This window comes from Vidua macroura, chromosome 5 (assembly GCF_024509145.1).
Source record: "Vidua macroura isolate BioBank_ID:100142 chromosome 5, ASM2450914v1, whole genome shotgun sequence".
In the NCBI taxonomy this organism is placed as follows: Eukaryota; Metazoa; Chordata; class Aves; order Passeriformes; family Viduidae; genus Vidua; species Vidua macroura.
This window is the reverse complement of record NC_071575.1, coordinates 29,816,552-29,830,493: the sequence shown is the minus strand read 5'-3', so window position 1 is coordinate 29,830,493 and position 13,942 is coordinate 29,816,552. Positions and strand designations below refer to the sequence as shown.

General features: G+C 42.3%; 1 protein-coding gene across 2 annotated transcripts in view; it reads left to right on the top strand.

Moving 5' to 3' along the window:
* Positions 1-13,942, top strand: part of ITPR2 (inositol 1,4,5-trisphosphate receptor type 2) — a 242,810-nt gene that overhangs the window by 215,529 nt on the left and 13,339 nt on the right. For both annotated transcript variants that reach the window (XM_053978468.1, XM_053978469.1), the window contains exons 54-55: positions 917-1,082; positions 2,319-2,479. In XM_053978468.1, the coding sequence (XP_053834443.1) occupies positions 917-1,082; positions 2,319-2,479 (327 nt within the window). The remainder of the gene's footprint in view (positions 1-916; positions 1,083-2,318; positions 2,480-13,942) is intronic.

Below are 13,942 nucleotides of genomic sequence, written 5' to 3'. Positions count from 1 at the left end.
CCAGCCTCAAAAGGAGCCCCAGCTGAGAGGGGCCCTCAGCCCTGGGTGTCCCTGTCTGCAGGGAGGGCTCCAAGTAGGGCCCAGGCTCTGCTCTGGGGGGCCCAGCAATGGCACCAGGGGAACGGGCAGGGAGTGATCTCAGGAGGTTCCACCTGGACATTTTACCTTATATTCAGCATGGCATCTGCCCTGGAATAGGTCCTGTTGTTTACTTGTACTCAATCAGCATGAAGATCAAACCAGAATTTCCTTTATTGTGGCATATTTTCTCTTCCAGAAGTTTCCTCAAAAATGCAGTTCATTTAAGGACCTCCCTTAATATTTGGGTGGTTTCATGCATTTTTATTTAGGTTCAAAAAGAACATCACAAATAAAGGGAATCTAGCAGCACTTTGCCTGATGAGCCACATCATACGTGTTATAAATAAATTCAGGATCAAGTAGGATCTCAGCAGGGCTTGCAAGAGTCCAGAGACAACTCAAGTCTGGATGGAAGAGCTCCCTGTGCTGGTAGGAGGAGTCTATATCCTGTCTCAGAGACTGGGAGGTTCTGCAGGAGCCAAAATTTATCCCCAGTGGAGTCTGTAAGCACTTAGAGACTTTGAAAGTGACCCTTTGAAATTGACCTTTGCCACTTAGCAGCTCTTCAATGCTAATTATATTGACGCACTCCCCAAAGGGTAGTGCTGTTATTCCCATGAATGTGTGGGAAATTGAGCAATTGGGTGACTTCAGGTCTCTTGTCATGGTGAAGAAAAGGACTTGTGTAGTCCCTCCCTAGTCCTGTGAGTAAGGCTAGCAGAATTTAGCATATGAAAAGAAAGATCTGTAGCTTTGCTTGAGCTAATGTGAAAATGTTGTTTAATATTTTAGATTTGTGCTATTTTTATACCTTATTACAACCTTGCTATTGCAGGAGCCTTTGTTTGCTGCACGAGTTGTTTATGATCTTCTGTTTTACTTCATTGTCATAATTATTGTTCTCAACCTGATCTTTGGAGTCATCATTGATACATTTGCCGATCTCAGGAGCGAAAAGCAGAAAAAGGAGGAGATACTAAAGACCACCTGTTTCATCTGTGGTAGGTGTTACTGATCTCTTGAGATACTTGAGGGTGAAAGGAGTGAAAATGAACTATTCCTCAAGAATTAAAGCTTTGACCCCAGGCATGGTTATCTTCTACAAGGAAGGTCTGTAAAAATTCCAGAGGCTGATTCCAAATTTATTCCCTCTCAGTAGGAGACAGATTTGCTTTATGAATCAAAAGCTAGCTTTGCTGAGAGGTGGCTTCACAGTCTCCACCCAGAATCCGAGGCAGAAGAGCTGTGTCTCACGCTTGCATCACTAATGGAGATGGGGCAGCTGCTGACTCTGTTTCACAGAGCTTGCTGCAGATCAAAGTGCAGCTTCTATTTCACAGCACAGGGCATTCCAGAGGGGAGGCATCAGCAAGAGCTGCCAATTTCAGAAGGTGATATGGAGCAGGGAACAAAGGAATTTGGTGGAAAAATCATCCCCAAAAAGCCCATGGAAAATCACACTTATTTTGAAGTGCACTCACAAAGAGGGGCAGATCTTCACTCCCTGGGGGACTTCACAGATACCTGCTTTTTTGTAGCCCTGGGTGCCGCTTCCATGGCTGTGCTGACAGGGATGAAGGCTGTGCAGAGCACAACATATCTTTAGTGTCTGTGGACAGGAAATCCAGGGAGGCAAACATTGGTGATTCCTCTCCTTCCTCACTTCTGGTATTCTTTCTCAGAGATCTGGACCATTACAGGAAAAAATTAAAAAAAAAAAAATCTTATGACTACAGCTCTGTAAAGACTGTGTGATAACAGAGCTGCAGAGACTCACCTTCTCTGCCAGGTTTAAGCCCACAGACAATCTCACTGAAGCTTAAGTGGGGCTCTTCATATGTTTGATGCTGAAAGTGTGCATAAATCTTTGGAAGATCAGGGCCTGGACTGCACACTGTGTGCTTCCCAGTATACATCCAGAAAGAGCCAGAGCCAGCACTTGTAAAACACTTTATGGCCCTCAGCATAGAAGGCTCTGTAAAACATATTTATTATATTGTTATTGTTATTAAGAGGAAATATCACAAAAGAGAATAAATGCTGTGTTGAAAGACTTCTGTCAGGAATGCCTTCTGGCCTGGTATTTCTTGCCTGGCAGTTATGGCTTTTAAATTAAGATCTTTCAAATTTATGATCATTTAAATTATGTTGGGTTCCCTTCTCTAACATGTTTAACGGATTTGCGTATTTCTATGTTGGAGTTTATTTTTTGGCTTTATGTTCTTCTCTTTTTGCAGGACTGGAGAGAGACAAATTTGATAACAAGACCGTTTCGTTTGAGGAGCATATAAAGGCAGAACACAACATGTGGCATTATTTGTACTTTATAGTTCTTGTCAAAGTTAAAGATCCAACTGAATACACTGGCCCGGAGAGCTACGTGGCACAAATGATTGTGGTAAGTCAATTTGGGCATGCGCTTTATGCAACTGAGAGATGCTCCTTGCAGCTAGGGCAGAGAATATCTTCCTTTTCCCCCTCTCTCTGAACAATAGGAGGCATCGATCTGTATTTTTAAAGATCTTTTCACATGTCTTAGTCTGCAACAAAACCCAGTCTTAAACATAATGGAAAAGATGAAGGTGCAGGCCTCAGTCTCCAGTTTGGCGTTGGTGCTCTCATGCTCTGTGGGTTCTGCTGCCTCATTAGGCAGAGCTGGGGCAGGAGAGCATGCATCATAACATCTGCTGCTGCTCCAGCTTTGTCCAGTGTCTCTGGGCTGCTGTCCAGAAAAATAACATCTCCTGCTGTGCACTGAAACGCAGGGTCAGTGCTCAGGGCTGGTGCTTTTCTCCTATGGCTGCTCTGAACAAGCTAGTGAAAAGACCAGGCAGAGCAGCCACAGGGATTTGAAGAGCCACAGAAACTGTCTTGTGAAGCAGGGAGAGTACTTGGATTCAGAGAGAGAAATGTGATGATGCTGGGCCAGAGAAGCATTCCATTACATTTTGTTTCCAGCCTGCTGCTGAAGAGGGTTCATTCTGCTGAGTGAGAGGAGTGGATTATCAAGGCTGCCTGGCTTGGGGCTTCATTTTTGAGGAATTTTGCATGCCTGCTGGGCTATTCTGGTGGAGCATTTTCTTCCCATGGACTTGCTGGCAGGTATTGCACTGCTCAGGGCCTGTGCCAGGCTCTGTGGTTGCAGAGCTGGCATATGTCTGAATCTCGGAAGAGGCTGTAACTAAATGTGCATCAGGATTCGCTGTTTATGCACTTCTGGAGCCACATTTCTTATCAAGACTTATCTCTCCGTTATCCCTCATCAAGCCTTTGACTGGACATACTACCCAGCCTCATTACTGAGCTGCTGGGTGGCCTTCTACTCCCCAGTTTAGCCAAGGGGAAGATTCTTCTCCTTTCACTTCAGCTGTCGTCAGCTCAGGCGCCAGGTTTCAATCGATCCCAGCTCCTTTCTGCCTTGACAGTGCAGAAAGCTGGGTTATTTATCCTGCCTTCAGATGGATGTCCAGGATAGCTGGGCTGACTCACCTTTCTCACTCCATTGAGAGCCTAAATGGTTAGTTTAGACAAGATGCCTAATTGGGAGCAGGCTAAAATTAGAGCTGACTGCCACTGTGCAGCCTTATGCAGGGTTTACCTTGAAGAACTCACATTAGTGGAAATGGTGGTGTTTAGACAGGAGTGTATGCTTGATTGCTGCAGTTAAATTGAGCTTTTGTAAGTGCTATTGCCACTATAAGGGAAGGTGCTGTGTCAGATGATGGGAATTCAGTGCTCAGGTGCAGAAGAACAGCCTATTTCCTTCAATTTTGAACCATTAGTCTCATTGCTCAGCTCAGGGTGTTTATGCTATAGGCAGTGATGGATCTACACTTCTGCAGTTTGGTGGGCAAGGTATAAAACCATGTAGATTCTGTTGCATTGGGAGAAATTATTCATAGTGGCAAGTTGTCCTGTTACACGTGGAAATATTTTAGCTTATGTCAGAAATACATTTTAATTTGTGGAATCAGACTCTGGGGCCTGTCTCATTTGTTCATTCCTCCTCTTCCTCTCCCTGCAGTGTTTGTAGGATTTTAGAAGTTTGTGGTATGTATTAATGTTTAATTCCAAGAGATGCATTAATATTCATAGTAAGTATATTCATCCTGTGGCAGCAGTGGTTTGACTTTTCTGATGTGTAATTCACTAATGTATTTTACTTCTGCATTAATGGCTGGAACTCCTTTTTGAATATCTAAAACAGAAAAGCACCAAAAACTCATGTGACCCGAAGCACTGAACTGATTTCTCAAGCCCTTGTTCCTCTAAGGCAGAAGGTTGGTAGTTTAAGTGGTTAGCAGTAATCCAGATTTTGGGATTATTAAACTCTCTTTTTCCATGAGTATATATAAAGTTAAAGGTTATTTTGGATGCTGGAGAGGTACCTATGGATCAAGAAATGTAAAGCTTACATGGAATGAAATTATAAATGGTAGAGTGGGAGAAAAAAAGATAAATAAATGGTTGAACAAACTACAAGTGTCTGGTATGGGATTAGTACTTGTGTCTTTGTGTAGTTTAAATTCCTAGTATGAAATCCAGGGAAGATGTGCTGCATAGCAGAAGCAATTGGAACTTCTTAAGTGAGCAAAAAAAGAACACTTTCTCTTGGAGCCAGAGAATTTACTGTATGCCACATGCTACAAGGATTACTAAGAAATTAAAGAAAATAATCTGACTGCAGGAATGGAGTATGATATTTGACTGGAAGAAGAGATTTAGAGATACAGCTTTGCTTAGGACCAAAAGAAGAGTCAAAAAAAAAACCTCTCAGAGGCAATTTTTCATCTGTCAGACGTATGAGCTGCTGTAGCAAATGTGTTTGGTGTGTCCCAAATGCAGCCTGATAGTAATGAATTACACCACAGGCATGTGAGATGTGATGCATTCCATGCACTAATTAAGCCTGAGTATGGCTCAGTTAAACTGATTCAGACTCTGTGTCAGCCTGAAAGCTGTGTGACTATCCTTGTGATGCTGGGACAGGTGACCAAATCCCAGGTAGGACAGCACATCCTGGTGAGGATCTGGCAGAAAATAGACTTGAAATTAACCTTTTACAAGGGACTTGCCAATAGAATTGTCTCATTGCTGAAAAAGGCTTGTTGGGGGTGTATGGGATTGTAGGAAACATTTATAAAATATGGGTGGTTGGGATAGCAGGGCAGTCTCAGGACCTCTTTGAAAAGGACAAGGTGGAATGAGATTTTATATTTCATACTATACAGAATATGGCTGAAAAAACTCTGTGAATCATACTCCTGGAAGAACTCTCTTCATTCTAATTGTTTTTGTTATGATCAGGAATACCTTCTATGGCTGCTTCTGTAGCTTTAATGGATTCTGTGGAATTTAATGGAATTCTGTGTTTTCACAGCCAAATCACTTAAGGAGAACTACTACCCAAATCCAGTCTTCAAGTCCTTCAATACACATAGGTCAAAATTTTGGAGTATACTGCAGTAACCTTAATAGAAAGTAGAGTTTAGCTCCAAGTATCATCCTCACTATCCCTACAACTGCAGTAAGGAACCAATTATTATTTGCATTTACCTACTCCTGTCTTGCAAAGTATTGCAAAAAGTAACATTGGAGTAATGATCAGTATTAGCTAAGCACCAGGAAAAGCATCTGCAATTTCTGATAATCCTTTTCTCTATTGCCCAGCCTCCTCAGAGCCCAAAAATATGACTGTCTACTTTGTGACTCTCAGTCTTTTCTATGTATCATTTGTCCAGCAAACAGTGCAGCATCTGGTTTGAAGGCTTGCTGATAGCACAGCATATAAAAAACCAGGAATAGTGTGGTTTCTTTGCTTTGGAATGTTATTTGAAAGGCTGGATGCCAAAATGGATGGGAATTATTTACACATCATTGTTCACCTCTCCAGTTTTCAGCTCAAGAAGAGGAAAGAAACATGTGGGCAATGTTGCACACACCCCTCACTCAAATGCAAGATTCTTGCAGATTTTGAAGTTCACTCATATTTCTGTTTCAGGGGTGGTTTGCTCCAGGGTATTCCCATTACCCTCCATGTCTCTGGCCTCAGATGACCTTGGGGTAGAGCACTTCTTTGGCTTTCTTGCTCTGGACTGTGGACATGGTCTCTGCAAACTCCTGGTGTTCCCTGTGATTTTGATTTTCCCAGCAGCTCTGTGTTTGCTTCAGTGTTAGCATATTGCTCTGAGCAGTAATTGAAGTAGTCAGGAGTTATCCAGCTTTCATAAAGAAAGGTATTAATTTTTCTGTGTTTTTTTTTTTCTTTTTAGAAAAAAAGCATCAAGCATAAAATGTATTCTAAAGCAACACACAGTTTTATACACCTCAAGCTTTATGGAAACGTTGGTGGGAATAAAGCACTTCAGCTCTTCCAGTGCTGCCCTTTCTTCTTGCACACTATCTTTTATCAGTTATTGGGTGAAATATTAATGAATATTAAAGCAGGGCAGTAGGTTTTATTATTTGTTTGCTCTCCAGGTCTCTTTTATGAAGTCAGACAGGTACTATACAATATCTGAAGAGACAGAAACTTTGAAAAGCTGGCTGCATGCCTCGTGTTTGCACTGAGAACCTGCATGAATGATTCCCCTATTGAATTTTCATTCCTGTAGAAAAAACACTATTTATCTGACCCATTTGACCAGAAACACCATCCCTAGCAAACCTAGAGGTGCACATAACTTGTATTACATTGATACAGCAATCTTTGAATGTTCCTTGTGTCCATTTGTCAGAGGAAACAGTTTAATCTGATAACTAGAACAATGAAGGTTAATGTCCAAACTTTTCTACTTCTCTTTTCAGAGGTGTAATTTGTACACAAATATTTTACCCAAGCCTTGGTAGCTGTAAATAGATATATGGAGGTTAAAAAAAAAGGACATGATTAGTTACTGAATTTTTTGCAGCTCAACAGAGATATGAATTAGCCTATGATTTATACCTCCATTCATTTGCAAAAGTAAAAGGCTATTGGCTTAGCAATTAAATGAATTATTTTGCCCACTGGAAGAATGAAAGACTTTAGCAAATGAAGCCCTGAAACTTTCATTCTCACATGCTCTGTCCACAGTTCTTAGCAAGTTTTGTAATGGCTTCTATCAGCATTAATGCTACCTGTCATAACTACATAATTACAGCACCTAATTATATTATTACTTATTTACCCTAGTTATGTAATTGGATGTAATTGTGCAATTATGTAACTTCTTAGTGAGCTGAAAAATGCTCTAAAACCAGCCTAAGCTCCTAAGAGTAAAGGATACTGCAGTGAATTGGACATCTCTCTAAAGCAAGGCAATATTTGCTGGGAAATTACAGGTTCTTTTCTCCATTACGGTCACTGGGACCATGAACCTTTTATTCCCATCAATGTGGCAGGGAGGAAGCAGTACAGATAGGTTGAGGAACACCAGCCTGAAATTCTGAACAATGTCTTCTGATTCGGTTCTTCTAAAAGCAATTATGTCGCATAGCAATGACCTGGCATTGGCCACGTGACAAAATATTTTAACTGTTTTATTTTAAATATTTTGAAAGTGTCAACCTTTTTTCATTATTATTTTTCTTTTAAATTATTAAATAAAAGAAGTATTTAGCCATGTCACGAGGAAAAATGCATTCCCCTTTTGAAACATTCTGATTGTTTTGTTTGCTGTTTTTAAATACTGAAGTTTTGAAAATTCAGCTGAATTTAGTGCTCCTTTGAGCTGGTGTTGTTGTTTCTGTTCTTCCTATCTCCAGCCTCATGGTTTTGCCTTCTTTTTCTATTAGATACCCAGAAGTGGTTGTTAGATTGAAAAGCAGTGCAGGGAACAATGCCAAATGAGCCATTGAGAAGCCTCACAATAGTTGTCATTCTGCCCATGCTGTGTGCTGGGCAGCACCAGCCCTTTTCCCTCGGCACCCTCCTCTCTCCTGCCTTGCTGCTCTGCCCTTTGCCGTGTTCCCACCTCGGGAGGGGAGGTGCGATGTGAGCCATGGCAGCTCCTGGCTGCTCCCAGGGGTCAGGTCGTGGCCAGAGTTGCTCCATGTGGCTGTGACCCCCCAGTGCAGGAGCAGGGCAAGGGGACAATCTCCCTCCTGGAGCCAGAGCTGCTTGCGTCCAGCCCCTGGCACACCTTGCAAAGGGGATTTTTTTCATCTTAGCCAACCCCAGCAGATGTAGCCGAGTGTCAAAACAGCTGAGGTGTGAGCCAAGGGCACCTACAGAGCCCGACAGCTGTGGGTCAGGAGGCTGCCTGCCCGTCCCCTCACACCTTGGGGGAGGTTGCTCCAGAGTTACTCAGTGAGCAAAAGGCACTTCACCAGTGCCAGACAGACCCTGGTGTGCTCCCCTGATGTCTGACAGTCAGTGGCCATCCCTGAGCAGACTATGTGGAGCTTCTAGGGGAGGCAGCTCCAAGGGAAATTCAGGAGTGGTGGAGACTGTGAAAAAGTGCTGTACAGAAAGGGGAAGGGCATGCTGACAGCATGGAGGTTTGTAGAACAAGTTGTTCTTTACTGCTGTCGATTTTTGTCAAATAATGTAATAAAATTATATGTACTAAGAGGGCTGTTGACCTCTGCTCTTAAAATAAAGCTTCTTTGCAGAAGGAAGAAAAAAAGTTCTGACATCCAAAATTCTTCTATTGTGTTATCTGTCACCCTTTTGAATTTTGGAGGTAAAAGTTTTTTCTGCTAGTTCTGTAGATACTCTTAATACATCCAAGGATCACAAAACACCTTATAGGTAGAGAGAATGACCTAAAGCAGAGAAATGTCAATCCAGGGTAGCACGAATGCTGCAGAACAGGCACTTGGGATCTCGGGAAGACATGCCATGTGCTTTTCACATGCACTTTGATGATTCATCCCAAACAATTCCAGGAGCTTCCTCCCCCAGATGTCCACCAGACCCTTCTGCTGCAGCAAGAGAAGAGAGGGGAGGACCAGGGATGTGTTTGTTCCTTTCTGAACTGCTGCAGTTCACAGCCCAGAGTACTAATGTGAAAATTGATGGCCACTGAAGTCATGCCAGTCTGAACTGCAGTGGTTGAGGAGAGGACGCAGCTCTGATTCTGCTGCCTCTGGATAGGTGGGATAATATCAGCAGGGAGAAAGGGCACCAGCTGTTTGGAGTGACCCCTTCAGCTGCTGCAGCTGAACCTGTCAGTGACAGTGAGCTGCTGCTCCTAAACTGGCTCACTATAAATAAACGGTATTTTTGAGGCTTCTTCATTATCATTAATTCTAGTTTAGCATGAACTTTCTGATCTGGCAACTCACAGGCTTGAAAATCTTTACAGGACTCGTGCACACAAATGTTGTGCTGGAGTGGGGCATGGAGGTTATAGCTTTTGACAAGTTAGTAATGCTTCCATTGTCAGGACTGGGTTATTTTACTTTTTAAGACTGGCTTTGCTCCAAAAACTAACAGATGTTATTGAAGCCAAACTTGCAAGGATGAAATGTATGTACATATCATTAAGCAATGCAACTTTTTCTTAATTACTTTTAAAAGGCTGATACGATGCGTGTCACGTTATGAGTAATTACTTACCGTGGCAGTAACACCAAGAGCACAAAAGCCGGCTGCTAAATAAGATCTGAGGTCTCTGAGAAAGGCTCATTTCCTAGGAAATGCAGTGCTGGTTTTGTCTGCAGTTGGGTTTTCATAAAATAAGCAATTAAGGAAATACACCTAAATAGATGATTTACAGATCTCATTTTTCTGTTGTGCTCAAAATAGGAGAGCAAGTGAGAACGCAGCTCTCTGTGTCCTTCCACGTGGGCATGGGCCCTGTGGGGAGTCCAGGGCTTTGGATTAGGTGCACCAGGTCCCAGAGAAAGTCCTTTTTCTGCATCAAGGCCTGCCCCAAATCCACAGAGGAGCTCAGAGTTGATCACTAATGAGTGATACGGTCACTAAAATAGAGCCACCCTCAGATATCCGAGTGTTAGCCAGGTTTTACATGGACAGAATAAATTGAGGCAATCTTCTTTCTGCTGCTAGGTGTTGAGTTATTTTTCTATTGTTGCTTTTCTTGTTCCTCAAAAATAATTTTCATTTCTGTGGGAAGACCACTGCTATTTTTGTTTCTCTGTACAATTTTGCCTCTACGTTATTATCTCATTAAAGTGCTGAACACCTCCCTCTCCACTTCATAAAATAAGCAATCACAGTAACATGCCTAATTAGCTGCTTTCTTGCTCATTTGTGTTTCTCAAAGCATGAAAGTTAACATCACGTGACGACTTTGCATCTTTGCACAAAGCTCCCATTCTTCAAGAGAGCTGAGCATCTTCTTTTCTACTTGAAGGGTTCTGCATCTTCCAGCAATGGGCTATTTGGCCTGCCATAAATAATTCAGTTGGCCTGCTTGGCTCAGTGATGCATGAGATGTGGGTAAATAAAGGGAAAGGTGGGCTTCATTTGGTACCTCCTTGCAAAAGCTTGAGGTTCCAGTGGGTTTATGTTTATACACATCCTTTTCAGACAGGCAAAATTAATCATCCTGCTGCTGCTTGAACAGGAAGCCATGGATCTGATCCTGCCTCCTTAGAAATGATGTCATTAGCTGGAGCAGGAGAGAGCTTGGTATCCAGGGCAGGTGCTGCAGCACAGGCAGGTTTGCTGTGTGCAGTGAGGGGATGGTGATGACCTTTGTCCCCCAGCTGACTTGGGGAGGGAATGGCCATGGCACAGAGCCATTGTGTCTGCTCAGCCCCTCACATTCTTGTTAACTTATAAAGCACCAACACAATCCTGTCCATTTCCTTCTTTCATTTAAAATCACTTCTGTGTACACAGTTGTGATGTAATTTCAAGTTACAGAGCAGAGCCTAAAACTCCTCAAAAGTATATTCATTGATATTTGGGTTTTTTTTTTTTCCCTCCTAAGATCCAGAATCAGCAGTTTGATGTTACCCAGACCTAGGCTTTTTGGCCCATGTGATATTGTGGCTTACTTGTAAGTTTAGCTTGATTTCCTCTGTATTTTCAAGATTTGGCCACCTGTCTTTTTGGGCTTCAAAGATTTTGCTACAAAGATGGGTTCTGCCCTGATAATATAGCGTAGTCACAGCCTCCTTGTCCTCCTTCCAACTTCTATTAGTTCAATTTGCAAATTAAAATAAATGAGCTGAGTTGAATTCCTGTTTGTTTGCTTGCTGCTGGCCTTAAAAACTCAAGGAGGGGTCTGAACACGAGGCTGTGCTCCTTGAAACTTGTACATCCCCAGGAGCAGGGAGTGGAGGTGTTCCAGCTGGAGTGCCCCGAGCCGAGCAGCACTGCTGGCAGGACACAGGCTGCAGTTCCCTGCTGGAATCTGCTCTCGCCTCGACCTGCCAGAGGCTGGAGCTGTTAACTTTCCAGGCAGCCTGCAAAAGCCATCTTTTATCCCTTTGTTAAAGAAGCCTGTGGCTTGAGATGGATCTGTGTGTGGGCAGGCCATTAGTCTGTGATTCCAAGTGATGGAAAGGCTCTCCAAGGCACTGCATAGGCACCTACTGTTGCACTTAAAATGCTGGCAGTGACAGAGCCCTGATTCTCCTGGGAATGGCTGCACAGGGCTTTGCCAGTGAAAGCTGGACCTTAACTGGGATCACAGCTAGTGATAAGAAGTTGAACCCCAGAGGAACAATGTGACGAGCAGATCTGAAACGTGTCAACTGAATTAATTTGATTTTTCTCGATGGGAGAAGTAACAGACACAAAACACTTCAGTGCTGTTTGAGAATATTATTGCAACATTTGAAAACAATTATTGCTCTTTGTATTACAGTGATACTAAGCCTCTGGCTGCTTGAATGGGAAAGAGACTGAAAAATTGTCTACAGCCAAGACAGATAACTGCAGATGCTGAGGAAGGGAAGGACAGCAGGGTTCCCCAAAGACATGAGGGCAGTCAGTAAAAGATCAGAGAGGTGGATTTATTGCCTTACCAGGAACAACATTTAAAAGTAAATAGGCTCGAAGTTGTTGGGACTCAAAATATAGCAGCGAGATTCTGCAAGATGCAAACCAGGGAAAGGCTACAAAAAATGCAGTTCTGCATCTGACCTCTCACAGTGCAGAGCCAACGAGATTTGGGGGGATTTTGTGCAACACTGACTTGAGCTTGATTTACAAGGTACTACAGATATGATGAAGTTACTTGTTTGCTGAATTTATCATGGAAGGAAAAATCCACTGGCCCATATTACTCTGCATGGAAAAGTTCCTGAATTTGTGTAACTTTAGTCTCACTGTGCCATTTATCTTTTGGGATCAGCTTTATAAGGTTTGTGTCAGGCTTTTCTATTTGGTTGCAAGGCTGCTTTGCAGAATCTTCTCTCTTGTTTGTGTGGTGGATGTGTGTATGATAAAAAGCTACGATTGCATCATCTTTAATAAAAGCAAAGATGTATAGCCTAAAGAAATCAGATTAGTTGTTGAGAAAGAAATCAATCAGGTTGGCAAATTGCTCTGTGGGACAAAGTGCAAAATGTTTGTTTCATACAGTATTTATTGAACAAATTTGTTGAGAAGATGGTTAAAAACACTCTACAAGAAAAAAAAATAGGAACCATTTTGTTCAATTTAAATGGCATTGATGTATTTTTTACATCATGAATTCTTGCAATACTACCAACAATAATCCCTGATAAAGTAGTTTGCACAATTGCCTCACAGGGCATTTTGAGATAAAAGTATATGTCGGAGATTGTAAAGTGGCTGCATCCAATTTGTATATAATGGAACCCACTACAGCCATCCTCCAAAATTCAATAGATCAGGAATCACATTACACTTCCGTGAATTTGGGGTAGTAGGAGCTCTAAAGAGCATCCAAAACAAACAGGCAGCTTTAATTCATGTTTAATGAACCCTGTGCATTTTATACACATGTGATTAAAATGTTTTGTTTCTGTTTTTCATTTTGCTGGGTGATGCTGAAGGAAAATCCTAAGTTCAGGCCTGTGAAACTGATCATCTGCTTGTTCTCAAGTGAAAATTCAGTTTAACTGAACACAGCAAACCATTAAAAATGCTGGACTGAAAAAAAAAAAACCCCAAAACAAAAAAGCAGATCTGTCCCGAGGATCCATAATATTTCCTAGCAAAAGCACTAAATGAAAATGCAGTATAGGCATATAAAGGGTCATGTAGTACCATGATGGTTTTTTTCTTTTATTCATCTATGCCTGCAGCCCGGAAAACAACCCACAGTTGACACAAACCTGAACGAGTAGAGGGCCCAGTTTTGCTGTTTCACACCTATTTCCTGAAGGAAATAAAAGTGTAAGTGGATAGGTGGCACCTTGTGTGCTGCAGCCAGACCTGCCACAGGGCCAGTCCTTGGCCATCGTGCCTGCATGGGCAACGAGCTGTTCTTGCTGTGCAGAGGAAGAAACAAGCAAGCATTTGAGCAGAGCAAGGGGTCAGAGAGCGGGTTGATAGTGTTCAAGCCCATAAGGCTGGAAGGTGGCCATTGCTTGGTGTTGTTCTATCAAGAGATGCTTCATAGAGGAACTTAGATCCTAAGCCTCTCCTCTGAGTGGAACTCGAGTATGTGCCTGTATAATCTTCCAGGTCTTTTCCAGCCTTAATGATTCCATGATTTTGTGCATGTGTAAGGTGTGTGCATGATTGTATCATTGCTTAAAAATCTGTTCTGAGTGGTGATAGTCAATAATTCTTACTCATTTTCAAAGAAAGTGTTGTTCTTTCAATTGTCCTTTCATACTGCCCCATGTGCAAAATACATCAGAGTGAAAATGGGCCCGAAGCAGGAACATTCAGATTAGGACTCAAAATGCCTCTGCTCTGGCAACATCCTAAACCAGAACAATTGTACTGTCATCAGCAGAGCTCTGCCTGTGTAAAGCTGAGAAC